The 22,557-nt window shown below is 32.3% G+C and overlaps 1 protein-coding gene across 2 annotated transcripts; it reads left to right on the forward strand.

Annotated features, from left to right (window-relative positions):
* Positions 1–110: 110 nt before the first annotated feature.
* Positions 111–21,677, forward strand: LOC128182413 (uncharacterized). Of its 2 annotated transcripts, none has more exons than XM_052851033.1 (10): positions 111–200; positions 767–785; positions 1,452–1,478; positions 1,600–1,694; positions 7,554–7,625; positions 8,152–8,272; positions 10,595–10,671; positions 11,362–11,430; positions 12,748–12,901; positions 21,564–21,677. In XM_052851033.1, exons 2-10 carry the CDS (start codon positions 770–772, stop codon positions 21,620–21,622), a joined length of 690 nt encoding a protein of 229 aa, XP_052706993.1. In that variant the 5' UTR covers positions 111–200; positions 767–769; the 3' UTR covers positions 21,623–21,677. The 2 variants fall into 2 exon arrangements, with proteins under 2 accessions (XP_052706993.1, XP_052706992.1); XM_052851032.1 differs by having other exon boundaries at positions 114–200; positions 10,577–10,671.
* Positions 21,678–22,557: the final 880 nt, after the last annotated feature.

Below are 22,557 nucleotides of genomic sequence, written 5' to 3' on the forward strand. Positions count from 1 at the left end.
GTTCTCAGATTACACCAACTCAGTTTTTGCATTCACAGAGATTAAGACGTGGGAAAACAAAGTGATTTAGGTTCCTTTCGATAGCCTTTGAACCATTGTGCAAATCGGAAGGACATACCAGGTTTTCGGTATTAATTTGCGCACTTGAAGATAAAGGACGAGCTTGAGTTTGTTGCCAATTGTCATAAAATCAGAAAACAGTAAGTATTTAATTGGAGTTGAAATATCTTTTGTATTTAGAGAAATTTAAGAGCTCCCCATCTGTTCGGGAGTAAAACATTGTTTAGTACCTTAAGCTTAGGCTTGTTCTTATACCACTAGTTTGGAGAGATGTCACTTATAGGAGAATCCATTATCCAATTTAAATTAGAGGATATTAAATAATAAGAAAATTGGTTCAGCTCGGCATTAATACTCAGTTGAATGACAAAAGGCCTCTGGGCTTCTTGTTTGATATCACAACTACACACGCACAACAAACAATCAATACAATCAACGATTACTATGAAAATCAAATAATGCTTTTTTACACTTGATTTAGCAATAATTTAATCTTTTTGGAATACAATACAAAAATATTTGATTTCTCTTTTACACATGTTTAGTTCGGTGTGCAGTGAGTACAAATTAACAAACATGTGATGAAAAGAATTTCGCATATTTTAAAATGGTATATAATTTTCGTCATACTCCCATTACGTTTTTTTTTAAATTATATACCATTGCAAAGACATCCTATATATAAATATTCTGCATTTTCTTTAAGGAAATGAAAGCGACAATATGTAAGTAACAGTTACTTACATTCATATTGTTTTAGCAAAAGAGACATTATTCATCTTTTTCATAATTATTTTATTCAACAAAAATATTCCATCGCTAAAGCTGTTGCAAAAAAAATATAGCATTGCCATTAGTATGTCTGTGGTATGTAAATATGTTTTATTTTTATCGGTTAATTATTTCTTAACATATGCCATAATTTCGAATTGCGTGCGTGCGTGCGTGCGTGCGTGTGAGACTTAACAATGCAACATAAATAGTGAAAGATAAAACCTGTACGATATTGACGCACTTAGTCCAACAATGTTTATTCGTGTTAATTTATTGTTGTAGACGGTCTATTCGAATAAAATGATAAGCTTAAATATGTGCTTGTATGTGGCAATGTATTTTTCGGTAAGTATGAGAAGTAATTGGCAAAAGATACCAATTTTTAAAATTTTTTTTTCATATTATTTACTGTTTAATAATTTTACCCGTTGTGAAGCTGGGCGGTGGTGTTCCAATAATCATATACAAACTTACATTTGTATTTAGAATAACTCTTTTGCATTGTCCATAAATATAAACAGATCATGAATATAAAAAAAAATATCACCATGATTATCGAATATATTATCACATGCCTTAAATATTAATAGCCCATCATGTTGTTAATTGTTTTTCAGTCAGTTATATTACGTTATCCTTGGTCGGTGAGTCAACTATATTCAGTGTCTTTAGTTTTTTCTAAGGCTTTAAAAAAACGATTTTTTTCCATGCTATACAAGAGTAAACTTGAAAAAAAACCAAGGATGATAAACATGTTTGCTGTAGGTTTGATTCGTGCTGGACCATTTTGCATTGAGTGCACCGATGCACCAGAAATCCGAGAATGTTTAAGAACAACCATTCAGTGCGCAGACAATGAGGTAAATCGATTAAGAAGGTATATCATATTTTATCAAACTATTATAATTCATTAATATTAAAACATGAATATTTACATTTTGTGGTTTGTTTTTCCTGTTCTTTAAACGTCTTTAACTTTCTTGTTTCATGTTGAAAGAAATATACATGTACATGTCTTAGATATACCAAAATAAAGATTATCCCATGATGCACTATTATTGATTTAACTTAAAACCTTCTTGATGCACTATTGGTCAACACTTGATGTGAAACGAATTTCTAGAAAACTATATATCATTCTTTTAACATTGAAAACATATATATTTAATACATACGAATGTATTATATTGGAATTTAAGCATAATGATCTATTCTAAGAATGCCGGGTTAGCACGTTGTAGATTTGTGTGTTCTTTCTGCTGACTGATGTTATTAAAGTTGATGTATATCATTCAATACTTGAGTTCAACCTAAGTTTCTTCGCTCAATCATGTTATATTGGAACAAGATGCACGAATATATAGAGTTATATTATTACATGCATAAAGAAAAGGAAGAAACAAGAGGTCCATACGCTACATCGCTCACTTGAACAACAGTTTCTTGTGTCATTCTTTATTATTTATTAATACCGAGCGCAGCGAGAGGCGGGCGAAGCCCGCCTCGCGAAGCGAGGATTAATGGTAACACGTATATATAAGAAAATCAGTGAAAAATGAAAGTTGAATCAGGGGTACTAAGGCCAAAAAAAATTTCTTCCAGCCCTGGGCGCCGCCATATTGGCAGCCATTTTGTTTTTAAAAAGTTAGTTCGATCATTGATTGACTGGTACTTATCGATGTTTATTGCCCCTAAACTCGATTAAATAAGTTCCAGTGTTTCAATAGAAGTTAATTTGAATTAAAAGAAATTATAAAGGAAACCAGATAAGTTTCAATAGTGCTTAAATCAAGAAACACGACTTGTTCTATGTATGTCTTATCAAATTATCAGATGGAAAATAAAACATTAACGCCAAGAAACTGATCTTTTAGATACTGAACAAAATATGCAATTTTATTACAGCGGTATTCATATGAATTAAATTGAAGAACATTAAAAGAAGAAATAGAAAAATTCGGAACTCTACGTAACTCTCTTCGGCTATTTCCGAAGACAAACTTGAACGTCTGAAATATGACGTCATAATGTAGACTGAGCACGCGACGTTTAGTTTAACTTTGACGAATGGTATGAGTAGGCAACCATGCAGGCGGATCCTACTGTGTGCGTTTTGAATAGATTTCATCATACAAAAATCAAACTGCATAATGTTAAATCTGCGCTCGGTCCAACGGTCACACCGTTTACATATTATCTTATTAAGTATTTGAATAACTACATATAGTTTTCCAAAAAGATTTGGATTTATGACTTAATGAGTTCAAACAAAAGGCCCAATGGGCCACATCACTCACCTGAGCAACACTGGCTTTATATGGTCGTTCAAAGGATATTGAGCCATGTGGCCCCTGGGTAGATTAACCAAAAAGGAATATCCGAATTTTACAATTATTTTAGCATATACTTAATCTTTGACCTATTTACCTTTATGGAATACGATTTTTACCGACAATAAGATTATATGCAATATAAATAACTAAATGTCCAGTCGGTGTTTACGGTTAACTTCCAGTTCCCTTTATTTAAGCCCCCCCCCCCACCCCCATCACTTTAGAAAAAGATTTAAATACATGACAGCATATAGGTACATTTTCTCCCTCTTTACTATTTACTAGTTATTGTATTTTATTTTTAAAAAATCTTATATGTGTACTTCAATGCACCAGAAAAAATGCACTCAATTCCTCATATTAAAAACATTGAAAAATTTAATTGGCCTTCTCCATTTTAAACGATTTTCATTTACCAGACATGAATTCATTTCGTATGACATTTCATATCCTTACTCACTTGATTGAAGAATAAAATTAACTGAAAAATGTTGCCACATATGTTAAAGAGCTATAATTCAAATCAATGTATTGGCAGGCATGTCGCTCTATTGTACCAAGGCCCACCCATTATTTTCATCTTTATTAAAAAACAACAAATGTCTACAAACAAAGATTTTTTTCCGTTGCAATAGTTTTTTAAGAACAGCGAAAATGCTTTTATTCTCATAATAATAATGTGTCATGACTACGGAAACTGTTTAAAAGGTGTTGTTTTCATACACTTGTGTTCGAAAAACTATCGAAAAGAAGATGGGGGAATAAGATGGTACAACTGCCCATTTGGTTTAGTCGTAAAATGCAACTTCAAATTTAACACTTTTTTCAATTAAACATATTTGATATGTTATAATACAAGTTTACAAAAGGGTATTTTCTAACTATATTTAGTTTGAAAATTTTCCAAAAATTATAAGAAAAAAAATAATAAATCCTAAAGTTTTGGTGATATCGAACCTACAACCTAAAACCTACGGTCTATAAAGTTACCTGATGTCTGGTGCTCTAACCACTGAGCCATTTTATTCACAACAAAGTGTGTTGTTTAAATGCTTTATGAAACGTTTGCCACGAATTTACAGACTTGTATTATTTTTCTAAATCGTTAAATTGTTGGGCTACAAAATGATATTTTTAAAGTATAGTGGGTCATCTCTCCACATTTTTGTTGATTACAATCGTTTTAAATTCATAAACCGCATTTAGACAATACCAAAAATATGGAGCTCAGACCCACTTTATAAAAGAAAAGGCATTGAAGTTATATAATGACATTATTTGGAGGTTTTGAGACACAGGCGCCAGTTTGAATCAACCTATTACAAGTATTTAAAATAATTAAGGTTTACAAACCGATGTAACGTTAAATATACATTGTTTTTAATTATTTTAAAACAATTATTAGATTTTAATGATATTTTAATTTTGCAATATCTAATCATTCCTCATGTGGGCATTTTCCACGCCTTATTCACCCATCTTCTTTGTGTAGATTTTATGCAATTTATCGTTGAAGAAGGTGCACCAGAAAGTAGTTAGAGCATATCATCCTTTTGGCAAGACATTTCTATTGATCAATCAAAATTTCAGCATCAATCGTAGAATTATAAGCAAGATACATAACTTTGCATTTCCTATTCAGAATGAACAAAAGCATTGCCTCAGCTCTGTGAGCAAAGCTCTGTATCTTGCTTATAATTCGAAACTTGACACAGCTGAATAAAAGACATTGGTTAGTAAAGAGAATATTGTAAACAATTAAAACAAAAGAAACATGCACTAAATTAAAAACAAAGAAAGAGCACAATTTATTTTTCATGATATATATGTACCTATATATTTCTAGCAGCAAAAGCAATTTCCGTTTAGACTGAAAATGCAGAGCATCTTAACAAAACACGTTTCATTATAATCAACCATAACGCAGAGATCGTACCGAATTACCGATAGAATGTGTAGTATTCATAATAAAATACATGTATGTTGTTAGTGCATCAGATTTTGCTCATTTTGCGCAGGTAAACAATTAACTGTCTGATAAACCCAAGTTTATATTTGATTCAATACGTAATAATTCCAAAATACAGGAGATATTTCCATAAAGCATAAACGAAATTCAAAACAACGTAAAAACACGGCCAGGAGTCAAAAATGTCAACGCATTGAAAGATTTAACCTCAGTTCACTTCACGAAATCGGCACAAATATATTAAGCATGTTTCAAGTATCCCTTCGCACGTAAACTGTTGCACAGCAAGCAAATTCATCTTTGTTAGTTTGATCCGTTTGTCACATAGCTGCCTTACACGGGACGCCTTACACGATGAACTTCGATATGGAATACCGAACCCGAAGTTCTAAACTGATTGACGGCGATTATCTCTTTATCTTTATTTTCGTAAATTACTCAAATTCGAAACAGAATTCGCCAATAATTTTTGCAATTTATATTTTCCTTTCCATAAGGATTATTTTTGCAAAATTTCGTTGAATTTGACTCAGTAGTTCTTGAGAAGAAGATTTTTTAAAATGCACCCCCTTTTCCCACAGTTTCGAGGTTTTCTCCGCTGTGAAAAAAGATCGGTCTTTCATTTCTGCACTTTCTGCAAATCGCTTTCCTATAAGGCTGCTTTGTGCCAAATTTGGTTTAAATTGGCGAAGCGGTTTTAGAGAAGAAGTTCAAAATGTAAAAAAGTTTACACACGGACAGACGGACGACGGACAAAAGGTGATCAGAAAAGCTCACTTGAGCTAAAACTTAAAAAACATTGAAACTTAGACAAGAGACCACAGTGTCTTCAAGGAGATATTCATCCTCAATCCTTTTTTCTTGAAGAGATAATGAATGCGACCCCTTACATGTATAGAAGAAACAAAAGGCCAATAGGCCTTAACGGTCACCTGAGTAGCATATAACCCATACACAAACTTGTCGAAGAGTCTCATATATTCATTTAATTGGGTTTCATTCTGGAGTAGAAAAATTATAAATTTGTAATCACGACCACCTCCTTGGCTGAAATCTTTCAAAAAGAACTATGAAACCTATAATTTTGGCAAAAAACTTAAAGATCTGGTCTACAAAATCATGAATTCAGTTTTCCTTTCAGGTGTGGGAGTTAAGAAGATAATTTTTAAACATTTTATGCAGTAACACCTATACATCCATTTTGGCCCTGTCCTAGAGTCAAAACCCATACTCCATTGGACATGAAATTTAAAATTTTATTAGAGGACATCCTGGTAAACATGATTATGAAGTTTTCATACAGACGTGTGAGAATATCGAAGATTTTAAAGCATTATATGCATCAACATTATACTGCCATATCCCCCCCCCCATGTCCTGAACCCCTGACCAAGGGGCCATGAGTTTCACAATTTTGGTAGAGGAGTAAGTGGACATCATAACCATTTATTCAGTTTTTTGCCCACATGTTTGGGAGTAGAGAAAAAGATTTTTTAAGATTTGATACATTTTTTACTATATGGCAATGTTGGCCTCACCCTAGAGCCTGAACCCCTGACACAGGGGTCATGAAATCACAATTTTGGTAGAGGGCTTCATGGACATCATAATCATGCATTTAGTTTTTAACAAATGTATATGGGGGTAGAAAAATATATAATTAAGATTTAATACATTTTTACTACATGGCCATATTTGCCCCACCCTAGAGCCTGAACCCCTGACCCAGGGGTCATGAATTTTACAATTTCGGTAGAGGGCTTCATGGACATCATAATCATGCATTTAGTTTTTAACAAATGTATATGGGGGTAGAAAAATATATAATTAAGATTTAATACATTTTTACTACATGGCCATATTTGCCCCACCCTAGAGCCTGAACCCCTGACCCAGGGGTCATGAATTTTACAATTTCGGTAGAGGGCTTCATGGACATCATAACCATGCATTTAGTTTTTAACAATTATATATGAGAGTAGAGAAGAAGATTTTCTAAGATTTAATATATTTTACTATATTGCCATATTAGCCCCACCCTAGAGCCAGAGCCCCTGACCCAGGGGCCGTGAATTTCACAGTTTTGGTAGAGGGGTTCATTGACATCATAACCATGCAACCAGTTTTTTCTTCACATGTGTGGGAGTAGAGAAGAAGATTTTAGAATATTTTGCATAGTTGGCCCCACTTGTGGTGCCCCGGGTGTGGTAGAGCTCTTACCATATAGATGCCTTACACCAAAAATGATAAAAATTAGCCTTGTAGTTTTTAAGAAGAAGTTAAAGATGTAAAATTGTTGACAGACGACGCACGACACACGTCGCACGACGCACGATGACGGACGAAAACGGATAGCAATAGATCACCTTTGTTTACTCAGGTGACCTAAAAAGTCATATATAATTTACTTATTTCAGAAATGCTACTTGGAAAAGGTAACAAATGAAGATCTCAGCATCTCTTTTAATGCCGGATGTCGATCTACGCAGGTTTGTAAAAAAGAAATTATCCATGCCTTATGTGAGATGTTATAAAGTTTTATTCCTCGGGTATTTTTGTAGGTAAAAGACACTTTTTATTGGTCACATTCTTGAATTCATTTAATTACTAGTAACTGTTTAAGAAGTATTTTATTTGACAGAGGAATCAAGGCTACGTTTTACCCTATGTACGATGTCACATAAACAGGGTATACCATAAATACAACTTCAAAAAGTAAACATTTGTAACGGAATATCAGAGAAATTTATCAAAGAGATTATTACACAAAGGGGTTGTGGAATTTGGAAAACTAAATTGCTTATTTTGCTTGAAAATCTTACGCCCAGTTTTTCATGGTCAGTACATGTAAATCTCTGTTTTTACTTTTAAGTCTTTCACTGGTATGATTGTTGATGACTAAAATAAAATAAGTAATTTTTGTTTTCAGCAAAAGGGCAGGATAAAAAAAAATTTTAAATGAGAATAAAAAATCCGATATTTTATAGCCAATCAATGCAAGATTATTTCTTTCAGGTGTGTGATATCATGGATGCATTAGCAACTGGTCGTAAAAAGCGACTGGTAAACTGCGCTGCTTGTTGTAACGATGCCCCTAACCAAAATGTACCATGTAATGCAAATCTGTGTGGACTAGGTAAATTGATAAATGTTCTTAAATACCTTATTGATAATTATAATCACAATTATAATTTTTGTTTTTAATTAGTTGTTTGCTGAGTTGGATGTTAGCTTTAAAAGCACAAATGTGATTGTAATGTTATTTTTTGAGTAAATTTATCCTTCCTTGTGATATTTGTATATATTTGAAAAAGTTGGTTATAAAATAAAAAATTATCAAAAAAAAAGATAAAAATATTTTTTGAAAACCCTTTACAATTCTGTTTGATTTCAATGCACTTGGTCCAACAATGCAAAAGCACTGTAAACTTATTACAAGAGAAGTATCTGTAAAGTTCCCCCAAATTCCTGAACATCATGAACGTATGACATCGGCCTTTTTCTAAAAAAAAATTACAAGAATTTGCATTCAGTTTATAAAGCAGGATGACGGTAGATGTATGTAATACAAGAAAGGTAGATTTAGCATGAATTCAAAGATACAGTTGACTCTCGGCTACCACAATATGGGAAGAGCGGACTGCTGCGTTATCACGAGACAATAGTACAACGGTCCCATCTTTACTCTATATTTTGAATTTATTGCCCTTCTAGTTGTTGAAATCCTGCTCGATAGCATTATTCACTGACAAATGTTATTTTTTAAAGAAATGATTCATTAATATGTCCAAGCAATCTGAAAACAAAACATCATCACCTTGAATAACATATGTTGTGTGATTGATGTTTCTGGAGGAGAATTATATTATTTCCATCATTATTAACAAGGAGTCGGAAAAATCATGCAGTATCAAAAGTCCAAAGGAAAATACAAAACAGGGGCAGAACAAACACGGATCTCTAAAAAATCTCATTTTTCCTACTGTTTTGCAAAAAGGATTGTTTTAGGTGTCGAGATATTATACATTATAAAGTATTTTCAAAACTGCAAATTAATGAAATTTCCACATCTGTTATACAAATGGAATATTCCTCAGGGTGTTTTACACTTTATAAACCGCGAATTTAGCAGTCTATCCCAAGTTAGATCGTTTTAACAAGAGCTTGGACTCTGGGCTGTACGTGACAAACTCAAATTTGATGAAAGCGAGGTTTACTTCCAGTCAAGGTTAATAGATCTGTGAATGCACTGAACGAAATGACACTTGTTCGACTTAATCCAGGGCTGCGTATTTTAGTTGAAACAACGTCAATATCACACAACAGAGCAGTTCTTGAGAAAATAAAACTCTCCGGTTTTGACAGTCTTTGAATGTTAATAAGCTTCTCAATGTCAACAGGACATAACGGTCTTCTGAGTATAATGGACCTGTCAGGGAGCCTCATGCTTGCATTTTAAGCGTCTTTTTTAATCAAAACCCTATATTCCGAGACTCCTCTGACCAGTTCCCCTATTTTTATTATTTGACGTTTGCAAACATCAATTCAGAAAATGGGAGGAGGGAGAGGACAAGAGTCAGAAGAATCTCGGATTATCTATTTCCTTAGTCCAGGGGATAAAAATGGGAAACTTTTAATAAGACCTCGAGGTCTTTAATGGGCAATCTTTTATAATATTCAGCTTCATTTAAGATACAAACAAGTAAACAATGCTCAGAATTTGATATGACCAAGTGACAATTTTTGTGAAAGTTTTCAAAATAAAACGTAAATTTCTTCACAGACAATGTACGACCAACAACAATAGGGTACCCGAGTGTTTCAGGTAACCTAAAATATTATCATGTTCCCTAAATAGCCATATTTGTCACACAGCCCTCCCAAATATTAAGCCTCAACCACTGACCTATACATACATACTTGTATGCATTTACCTTCAATCTGCTGACAAATGAAGCTTCAAAATTTACATCTACCAAGCATAATTTCCTCTATTTCTTACGGAAACTTGTAGTTAATTCATAGCTCTATAGAAACAGCTATACTGAAATCTACACGCCCTATTTATCGATTGGTCGAAATCTACAGCGGCTGAAAGTGACAAGAATGAAATTGACTCGCCCTGTTTATCGATTGGTCTGAACCTACAGCGACCTTAGTAAAATCCCGGACTGCACGAAATAATCATGACGATGCCAGACTCAAAGTCTCACAGGAGACGATCTGGCTGTTTCTTTTAGCTAACGTACTTTTGTACATTAACAGTAATTTAGTGAATTTTACTAACTTTTATCCTATTAACGATATGAAGGTAGCGATGATTGCAGGAAAAATTTACATAACCCGCTAACGCGGGTTATGTATTTTTCCTGCAATGTCGCTACCTTCATATCGCAAATGAATCACCAAAGAAAGGATTTTATTGTTTAAATAATTGCAGGCCCTGTGTTTTTGCCAGACACCTGTCTTGTTTGCGATGGTATCCATAGTGACGTAGCATCCTGTACTACTGCTGCTACGTGTCCACCAAATGAGGTAACTTCATAATTCGTTTACGCATGGCAGATTATCTTTAATACTTTCCGGAATATTGTACCAAAATAATAACCTTAACCGAGGAAGTCCAGAGAAACACAAATAAAGGAATAAATTATGGTATTCTTCCTTTCACTGTATGGTTAAATATTTTATAGCATTGTACAATAAATCCTTTATGACTCTAAAAAAAATTCATGTTTAAAGCAAATTGACAAAAACTCTTCAAGTGGAATCGTAAAGGGGCAAGGTCTAGATTATTGTCAAATGTTATTTTTTTCTATTTTTATATTGTTTACAATGTCTTAATAGTGCAGTTTTAATGATAAACGAAAATTTGAATGTCGGTCGTAGAATCATAAGCAACATACGAAGCTCACAAGTTGAAAAGCAATTTTACCTACCTTTTATATTCTTAATTTTTACCTAAATCTACCAATCTTTTTTAAAGGAACTATATTTGTAGCAAGAATTGTGCGAAAAAACAAATTTATATAGTGGCAAAGACATTTTTTTAATGATAATTGTAAAAAATTTTTAGCAAAAAAGTTTAAAAGAAATAGTAAAGTTAAGAATTCTAAATCGAATTCCTTAAAATACATAAGTATAATTATTCGTCTATGTTTTCGACGTAGTGTATTTGTGTAAAATTCATTGTAAGATAAAGCTGAATAAAAATCTGGTTTGCAGGTGTGTTACACCGGTATTCGAATTGTCGGCACAGCTCTTCGATACGTTTTTGGTTGTTATGAAGAACGCGTAAGTAACCTTGAATTGTTTTATTTATATATATATATATATATATATATATATATATATATATATATATATATATATATATATATATATATATATATATATATATATATATATATATATATATATATAATAAAAAACTTTTAAAACACTGTTTCAAAATATTTCGACCGTGTTACCGGTCTTCATCAGTCGGTGTTTATTGTCTATAGCAACACAACGTAGAACATATACTATGACGTCACAATATGAATACAGTCTGGCAAGTGACGTCATACAACAATATTGTTGTATGACGTCACTTGCCAGACTGTATTCATATTGTGACGTCATAGTATATGTTCTACGTTGTGTTGCTATAGACAATAAACACCGACTGATGAAGACCGGTAACACGGTCGAAATATTTTGAAACAGTGTTTTAAAAGTTTTTATTATTCATTGAAAAAGAGACTTTGGATATATATATATATATATATATATATAATCAAGTGAGTGTATTTTGCAACAAATTCGACTCCATTATTTTTCGTTCTCTTTCGCCTAATTTGTTAGCAGGCGAGTAAAAAAGGTGAAATTCAATCTTAAATTATTGTGCATATTAGTAAAAGTGTATAACATAAATTTAATAGGAATTCTATAAGGAACAAAACCGTTTGTAAGTATAACATGGCAAAAGAAAAAACATTGAACCAAAATGACCATGTTGACAGTCGCAGTTTTTCTTAAGTCGGTAGCATTTGCAATTTGTGATTAACCCTCAAATTTTTATTTGCCTTTTTTAAGCAGTTTTGCCAAATAAACAGACATTATGGTAAGCGATGTTGTCAATTGGCCTCTTGATTCTAGATATGAATAAAAACAAAAATATGAAAGATATGAAAAAAAATCACGAGAAGAGAAATACTGTATAAGAAACGAATGAAAAAGAACAGAGATTACATTAGGATGATTTATGACTGGTCACAAAGTTTTCTTTCCCAGTTTTTCTCATTCCTATAATCGTATAATAGCCATTTTGTGAATCTTGTGAATGCAACAAAGATTCATAATACTCAGATGATAGTTAAGGTTCTTTGGCCTCTTGTATTACTTTTTGAATACATGGTTTAGCGCTCAAATCTGAAAAAAAAACATTTTGCTTGGTCTTTGGTTTTTTTAATATCATAGTTAGACTTAAGTTGTAAATTAAATAGATGTACTTTCGAACTGATATCTTTATATCCATTTCAAATCCATGTGCAAAGGTTTGTTTTACTTTAATTTGAGAAACCGATCTCTATCTTTGTAAAATGTCTTAAGGTTGTTGTATTAAAAAAGGTATGCTATGGTATGGTATCCAATGAGAATCAAGAATCCAGTATCCACCACCCACGTGCGAGAGTTATTCACGGGGATCAAGGAATGCACATCTGTGATGCTTGTTGTAAAGGAGATAGATGTAATGCTGCTGACTGTTTTTATCTTAAAAAGAGTAAGTCTACTCTCTCTCTCTCTCTCTCTCTCTCTCTCTCTCTCTCTCTCTCTCTCTCTCTCTCTCTTCAATTTTATCTTTTGTTGCTGTTTTGTTAATTTTAACACTAGTAATAAATTTAATTTATAAAATTAAAAAAATATTTTCTAATCATAAACCTCTATCACCAATATACTCGTGTGTAACAATAGTAATGAATTACGTGGCACAATACTTTGCGATAAAACTTGTAGCGGGTAGTAAGAATTTGGTTAGGGCTGTTGGGAAAGATGTTCGCAGTATACTGCTTAAATGGAGTAAACTTCTGTATATTCGTATTATAGATTAATTTCCGTTACAACATCGGATTAGATTAACTGTTTTGGAGGGGTTTTTTTGTGTCCTCATTTAAAAATAGGAGGGTAGAGCAAAGCAATTTTATCGAAAATGTGCACATTTAATGTATCAGTTTTTAAAAAGTATGTTTTTAACTTACCCAAATATGTTTATGAAAATTAATATTTGCGGTCATTTTGAATTAGTAGATTCCAGATTATTGTTTCTAAACAAAAAAAAAAGCAATGGATTAATTTACCGATTAAAATAATTTGTGAATTAAATGTCATCAAGTTATACGTGGTGATAGAATTGAGACTCTTAAACCATGAATATCAACTTTTCCAGATATTATGGCTTAAAAAATGCATTTTAATTGTACAGTTATCGTGTATTTCTTTGAAAAGGTTTTAAGAGAAAAATGTCTAGCTGAACTTATGTTTTTAGGAACTGTAAAGCAGTGAAAATATCACAGGTTTGGCGAATTCGTATAGTATAAAAATATTAAACTGTATAGAATGATTTAGTTTGACGCCCATTTATTCAAAAATCACAAACTGTTTTTAGGCGAGCAGATGGATTGGTTAATGTGCGATAGCGCGAAATGCTTATTTATCTTCTCGCCTTGTACAATTATTGACGCGAGGAATACAAATATCAATTAGATAAGCATGGCTACATTTTAGCATTGGATCATTATTATAAAAGTGATATAGTTTCATTACTACAACAGTGTGTGCATATAATTTGAGTAACGCGCGTTTGCGATTTATTATGATTTGTTTGCACATACCGTCATAATAATGAGACTATTTAAAAAAAAATAATAATAACTAGAGCAAAGCTCGTTGCAAAGCAACGAGTGGGTCTTCCGTTAATGTCGGAAGTAAAGCTGGAAGTTCCTAAACCAATAACAAGAGTAACTAAAATAAAAAAGATGAAAAAAATCGAATTATTCCTGGTACGACTTAACAAAATGCGAATGATTTTAAGTACGACTTAACAAAAACCTTTCTAATTTCAAGAACGACTTAACAAAAAAATCCGAATATGTTCAAGTACGACTTAACAATTATTTTTAGTACGAGTTACTTTCACTTTGAACATTACGCTAATTTTTAAACCAAGGACGCGGAATCAAAATTTCCGGAAAAAATCAATTTTTAAACCCCGATATCTCTGTAATGCATCATTCGATTTAAAAACGGATTTCAGTTTTGAACTCAGCATGAAAATTACTGTAAGATTCGTAAGTAAATTTTTTAAAATTGAAAAACATGAAAATTCAAAAAAATTGGTTTTGCTTCCGGTTTCGACCGGAAGTGTCCGAATTGAGTTTCCAGCCTTATGTCATAAGTAAAACAGTAGTTCTACCTTCTCTGTAAATCTCATAGCTTTATCTTAAATCAAAAATGAGAAAAGCTCCGGACAAAATCACTTTTTAAAACGTGAAAAACGTCAATATCTGACGAATTTGATGACGTCATCAAATAATTTTTTCATATTATGGAGATCTTTTAGATACACATTAAACCTGTAAATTTCAAAACAATCGATGGAAGAGTTTTTGAAATATTTGAGTTGGAAAAAAATTAAAAAGAATAATAATAATAAGAACTAGAGCAAAGCTCGTTGCAAAGCAACGAGTGGGTCTTCCGTTAATGTCGGATGTAAAGCTGGAAGTTCCTGTAAGAAGCAGAGCTCCTAAACCAATAACAAAAGTAACTAAAACAAAAAGATGAAAACAATCGAATTATTCCTGGTACGACTTAACAATATCCGAATCATTTTAAGTACGACTTAACAAAAACTTTTCTGATTTCAAGAACGACTTAACAAAAAAATCCGAATGTGTTTAAGTACGACTTAGCAATTATTTTTGGTACAAGTTAATATCACTTTAAACAACACGCTATTTTTTAAACCAAGGACGCGGAATCAAAATTTCCGGAAAAATCAATTTTTAAACCCCGATATCTCTGTAATGCATCGTCCGATTCAAAAACGGATTTCAGTTTTGAACTCAGCAATAAAATTACTGTAAGATACGTACGTAATATTTTTAAAATTGAAAAACATGAAAATTCAAAAAAAATGGTTTTGCTTCCGGTTTCGACCGGAAGTGTCCGAATTGAGTTTCCAGCCTTATGTCATAAGTAAAACGATTGTTCTATCTTCTCTGTAAATCTCATAGCTTTATCTTAAATCAAAAATGAGAAAAGCTCCGGACAAAATCACTTTTTAAAACGTGAAAAACGTCAATATCTGACGAAATTGATGACGTCATCAAATAATTTTTTCATATCATAGAGATCTTGTAGATACACATTACACCTGTAAATTTCAAAACAATCGATGCAAGCGTTTTTGAAATATTTGAGTTGGAAAAAAAATAAAAAGAATAATAATAACTAGAGCAAAGCGCGTTGCAAAGCAACGAGTGGGTCTTCCGGTGGTGTCGAGAGTAAAGATAGAAGCTCCTGTAAGAAGCAGAGTTCTAAAACCAACTACAAAGAAAATAAAAAAAAATTTTTTTTAAAAAAATCGAATAATTCTTAGTACGACTTAACAATGTGTGAATGATTTCAAGAACGAATTAACAAAAACCTTTACAATTTCTAGAACGACTTAATAAAAAAAGTCCCGAATGTCTTCAAGTACGAATTAACAATTTCCGAATTATTTTAGGTATGAGTTAATTTAACTTTTAAAATAACACTATTTTCTTTACCAAGAACGTGGAAACAAAATTTCCGGAAAACTCAATTTCTAAATCCCAATATTTTTGTAATACATCGTCCGATTTTAAAACGGATTTCAGTTTTAAATTAAGCTTAATAAAAGCTCCTTTGTTGCTTTATGACTTTCATCAAATTGTTGGTCAGAAAAGAGTTATTATAAAAAGACTTAATAGCCCTTCTGGTCCCTAATTTGAGGGGTCAGCCCTTTTTTTATATCAAATAAAAGGTCTTGCTAATATAAACATATTTTGTTCTACAAATGTTAACGAATGGTTAACCGTTACCGAGATATCTAAACAACTGTATTTTAGGGGCCGACCCTTTAGCTCTTTACCGGGGCCACTAATAACAACATTTATGGTATCATATTGTTCAGAACATTATTTTGTTCTACATTGCTTTTAAAAAATATTTCTGCTTTTTCAGATATTTTAAAATGATCAAAGTTTTGAACTTCTGGCCCCTTGAAACCCCTAATTACGTAATATATGACTAAGGTATGATACTGTATAGATAAACAATTGTACAATGAACATTTTTGCTTCTATAATTAATTACAAATTATTGTTCAGTAAACAGTTCTTGTAAGAAGATTTAAGACCCCTCTTGACCCCTAATTGGAGGGGCCAGCCCCTTTTTCTTGATATCAAATGAAAGGTCTTGCAAATATAAACATATTTTGTTCAACAAGTGTTCACGAAATGTTAACCCTTCTTAGGATATCTTTACAAATGTGTTTTAGGGGCCGGCCCTTTATCTCCTAAATGGGGTCATGAACAAAAAAATTTAAGGTAGCATATTGTACAGAACATTATTTTAAGCAACTTTTGCTCTACAATGCTTTTCAAAATATTTCTCCTTTTTCAGATATTAATGATCGAAATTTTGAAATTCTGGCCCCTTTAAACCCCTTATTACGTAACATATGACTTAGGTATGGTACTGTATAGATAAACAGTTGAACAATAAACATTTTTGCTTCTATAATTAATAACAAATTATTATTCAGTAAAGAGTTATTGTAAGAAGACTTTACAGCCCTCTTGGCCCCTAATTTGAGGGGCCAGTCCCTATTTCTTGATATCAAACGAAAGCCCGTGTAATTTGAAACAACTTTTGCATAACATCTTATAACAAAATATTTATACATCAAAAGATATCACAGAAAATGTGCAAAAATTTCGTGAAAAAATTTGGTGCCAATTTTCAGGTTCAGGCGAGCTTGGAGGCCTTTAGCAATTTTCATCATTGGAAGCATGGGGGTACATCTACATACATTCATCTACAATCCCTGAAAATTTCAAGCTTCTATCTTGATTAGTTTCGGAGGAGATGCGTGGACAAAATGACCCTAAAAAATTTACAAAATCGTCAATATCTGAAACCGGAAGTGACGTCATCATTTAAAAATTTTATTAAATGTAGCGCCGATCATGCTTTATTTTTCCTGAAAATTTTGTGCGAATCAGTTGGATAGTTTTTGAGAAATAGCGCTCCAAAAAAGTCAGAAAAAGAAAAAAAAGAATAACTAGAGCAAAGCTCGTTGCAAAGCAACGAGTGGGTCTTCCGTTAATGTCAAGAGAAAAGCTAGAAGTATCTGTAAGAAGCAGAGTTCTTAAGCCAAGAGCAAGAGTAACTAAAACAATTTAGTATAAAATCGAATAATTCTTGGTACGACTTAACAAAAACTTTTTCGATTTCAAGAATATCTTAACAAAATAAACCCGAATGTGTTCATGTACGACTTGACACGATTATTTTTGGTACGAATTAATTTTTCATTTAACTTCACGCTTTTTTTAAAATCAAGAACGCGGAATCAAAATGTCCGGAAAAATCAAATTTTAAACCCGAACTTCTCTGTAGTGCATGGTCCGATTTGAAAACGAATTTCAGTGTTAGATTAAGCTTACAAAGTTCTTTGTTTTTTGCTAAATGAAAAATACAAATTATCGCTTAGAAAAAAGTTATCATAAAAAGACTTACTAGCCCTTTTAGCCCCTAATTTTAGGGGCCAGCCCTTTTTTCTTTATATCAAATAAAGGTCTCGCAAATGTAAACATATTTTGTTCACATGTATTCACGAATTGTTAAACGTTTTCGAAATATCTGAACAGCTGTGTTTTAGGGGCCGACCCTTTAACTCCTTATCGGGGCGACCAACACAAATTTTTTAGTTGCCATATTGTTAAGAACATTATTCTTAACATTTTGTGTTCTACATTGCTTTTAAAAATATTTCTCCTTTTTCAGATATTAATATTCAAAGTTTTGAACTTCTGGCCCCTTGAAACCCCTAATTACGTAATATATGACTTTGCTATGGTACTGTAAAGATAAACAGCTGTACAGTGAACATTTTTGCTTCTATAATTAATAACAAATTTTTGTTCAGTAAAGAGTTATTGTAAGACGATTTTAGAGCCCTCTTGGCCCCTAATTTGAGGGACCAGCCCCTTTTTCTTGATATCAAATTTAAGGTCTTGCAAATATAAACATATTTTGTTCACCAAGTGTTCACAAAGAGTTAACCGTTCTCGAGATATCTGTACAAATGTGTTTAAGGGGCCGACCCTTAAACTCCTTAATGGGGCCATCAACAAAAAAATTTAAGGTGGCATATTGTACAGAACATTATTTTGAGCAACTTTTGTTCTACATTGCTTTTCAAAATGTTTCTCCGTTTTCCGATATAAATGATCAAAGTTTTGAACTTCTGGCCCCTTGAAACCCCTAATTACGTAATATATGACTTAGCCATGGTACTGTATAGATAAACGGTTGTACAATGAACATTTTTGCTTCTATGATTAATAACAAATTATTGTTCAGTAAAAAGTTATTGTAAGAAGACTTTAGAGCCCCCCTGGCCTCTAATTTGAGGGGCCAGCCCCTTTTTCTTGATATTAAATTAAAGGTCTTGCAAAAATAAACATCTTTTGCTTTACATTATTTAACAAAATATGTATACATCAAAAGATATTTCAGAAAATGTTCAAAAATTTCGTGGAAAAATTTGGTTCTTATTTTCAGGTTCAGGCGTGCTTCGAAGCCTTGCACAATTTTCATAAGTAAAGGCAATGGAGTACATCTACATACATTTATCTACAATCCCTGAAAATTTCAGGCTTCTATCTTGATTAGTTTCGGAGAAGATGCGTGGACAAAATGACCCTTAAAAATTTACAAAATCGTCAGTTTCTGAAACCGGAAGTGACGTCATACGTTCAAATTTTAACAACCTCGAGTATTTACGATACCAAACAAGTTCTGAAAATTTCGTGGTAATCGGTTGAATAGTTTTTGAGATATAAGCCTCAAGAAAAGTCAGAGGAAGAATAATAATAATGAAAAAGAATCCGAAGAAAAACAATAGGGTCTTCCGTTGGAAACGGAAGACCCTAATAAAGAAAAAGAAACCGTAGAATAACAAGAGGGTCTTCCGTTGGAAACGGAAGACCCTAATAAGAATAAGAAAAAAAAGAAACCGTAGAAAAACAAAAGGGTCTTCCGTTGAAAACGGAAGACCCTAATAAGAAAAAAAAGAAACCGTAGAAAAACAAAAGGGTCTTCCGTTGGAAACGGAAGACCCTAATAAAATGCTTATATTTACATTTTATCTGTCACCTGAGTAAACCAAGGTGACCTATTGCTATCCGTTTTCGTCCGGCGTCGTGCGTCGTGCGTTAACAATTTAACATTTTTAACTTCTTAAAAGCTACAAAACTGATTGTTACCATTTTTGGTGTGAGGGATCTGTTTGGTAAATGGAATATAAATTGTGAAATTCATGGCTCTACCACCCACGGGATGCCACATGTGGGGCCAAATATGCCCAAAAAAAAGCCAAATTTCAAAAAATCTTTTTCTCTACTCCCACGCAAATGAGGAAAAAATTGGATGCATAGATATGATGTCCATGAAACCTTCTACCAAAATTGTGAAATCCATGGCCCCTGAGTCAGGATTTCAGGCTCTAAAGTGGGGCCAAAAGGCCATATAGTAAAAATGTATTAAATCTTAGAAAATCTTCTTCAAAATTCTCTACTACAACATATATTTGTTAAAAGTGCATGATTATGATGTCCATGAAGCCTTCTACCAAAATTGTGAAATTCATGACCCCTTGGTCAGAGGTTCGGGCTCTAGGGTGGGGCCAATATGGCCGTAAAGTAAAATTTTTAAATCTTAGAAAATCTTCTTCTCTACTCCCACACATATTGGCAAAAAACTGAATATATGGTTATGATGTCCATGAAACCTTCTTCCAAAATTGTGAAATTCATGGCCCCTAGGTCATGGGTTCAGGACATGAGGGGTGGGGGGCAATATGGCAATATAGTGTTAATGCATATAATGTTTAAAAAATTTCTTCTCTATTCTCACATATCTGTATAAAAAACTGACTTATAATTATGTTTACATGGAATTCCTCTACTGAAATTTTAATTTTGATGTCCCCTGGAATATGGGTTTTGACTCTAGGACAGGGTCAAAATGGATGTATAGGTGTTAATGCATATAATGTTAAAAATTATCTTCTTTACTCCCACACACCTAAAAAAAAACCTGAATTCATGATTTTGTAGACCTGATCTTTAAGTTTTTCGCCAAAATTATAAGTTTCAGAGTTCTTTTTGAAAGATATCAGGCAAAGAGATAGTCGTCATTACAAATTTATAAAATTTCTACTCTAGTATGAAACCTAATTAATTAAATGCATAAATGAGCCTCCTCGACAAGTTTGTGTATTGGTTATATGCTACTCAGGTACGGTTAAGGCCAATTGGCATTTTTTTTAATCTTCAGTCTTGTCCACAAATGTGATATGTGACTCAAAATTGCTGTATTATTTTAAAAGTCAGTTCAAATTAATGAAAGCCCCAAGCGTGGAGTCGCTTGTGATATGCACTTTAACAGCGTTCAACGTTTGTGACGTCATAATAAAACTTACATTGTACAAAGTCTGTGTTATAGTATTATTCATGTATCTGCAGAAGCTTTCCACACACTTTATACAAATAATTTTTCTGGAATGTAAATGTCTACGTTTTATCATTAATTTGAAATGTTAGCATAACAACTTTTTATATAATTATATTAATTAAAATATTGTCAACTTTAAGTTGAAAACTCAATACTATTTTGTTTCAAAATGTTTTCAAATTTCATGTGATTTTGGTACAACAAACGTGGAAAGACTTTTGTCTTACAAATTAAGAGGAACGAATGGGTCTACCGAATTCTGGCACATCAAATGACATGTATTACAATATATGTTAAGATATGTCAAGTTATTGCCGATCTTGTTTTCTTTGCATGAGAAAAACATCAGCATTTCCTTAAACGTTAATAAAATGTTTTGCATTTGTTAAGACAATTTTCAATGTATTTGGGAACCTAAGTGCTAAAAAAATATACGGATATCATTTAACAAAATATTTTTCTTGTATACAAGAAAAATCGATAAATAATATCAAGTCTACAAACTTTTCTAACAAAGCTTTGCCAGTTTATTATGTCAATTATAATCATGATTGTAAATTAATCAAGTATTCTTCCCTTTCATGAAAATGTTTAGCATAAATGAACGTTTTATTTTACAGATATGACAATTGGTGATTTTAACAGTGGAGTAGTTGCACCGTCTGTAGTAACTCTATAGTTTGTGAGATACAACACAACACTTCCTGCTTTTGAAATAAAAAATATTAAACATGTTTCTTCAGATTTTTGCCCAAAAGAATAGTATAACAATAGTTATATTAAAGACCATACGTGATAAAGAACTCTATTCCTGACTTTAATTTTCTACTAAATAAAAATATTTTTTGTATAAAGCTGATGAAAGTACATAATATATGTATACTATTAAAAACTATCTTAACTATTTCCAGTTAAACTGCACCTTGTCTAGTTGATCATTATTTGTCTGTAGATACCGACAGGAGATTTTTTTTCGCTGTTGCCAGTCAATTTCTAAAGACTTTGAGACTGTGTTGCTCTGTTTCAATGAGAGCGATGCAGTTCTACGGGGTCGGATGAGAGATACTACTTAATTTTGCTTGTGTAATCAATATGAAACTGTTGAATTTGAAATTTTAAGCCAATGAAAGAAACGCTACAAACTTCAACGTTTGATCCTTATTATACTAAAAGATATTATAGTCATGCATAGTTAAATGATATATCGCAAATATGATGACGTTATATTTATTATTCATACTGATAATACTTAGAAAGTACGAGAAAACAAAGTAAATATTTAGCAACAAAACACGAAGATATGATGATAAAAAATTTTAATATCAAACATGAAAAATGCCACAATACTCAGCTAACAAAAAGGTTATTAAAAAAATATACATATTATCACCCTAAAAAACAAGAGGCACAAGGACCACATCGCTCACCTGAGCCACAACTTTGATCAAATAAGCATTAAAGTATCAAAACACTTGACAACTAAGTACAGTAGATCATGCTTTAAAATTTTTAAAATCTTCCAATATTTATCCATATATTTTTATGGTAAATACCAAGCCCTATTTGTTGTTGTACCTGTAAAAAGATTTTTCTCTTTTCCTACATACCCCCCCC

This window comes from Crassostrea angulata, chromosome 4, assembly GCF_025612915.1.
Source record: "Crassostrea angulata isolate pt1a10 chromosome 4, ASM2561291v2, whole genome shotgun sequence".
Taxonomy (NCBI): Eukaryota; Metazoa; Mollusca; class Bivalvia; order Ostreida; family Ostreidae; genus Magallana; species Magallana angulata.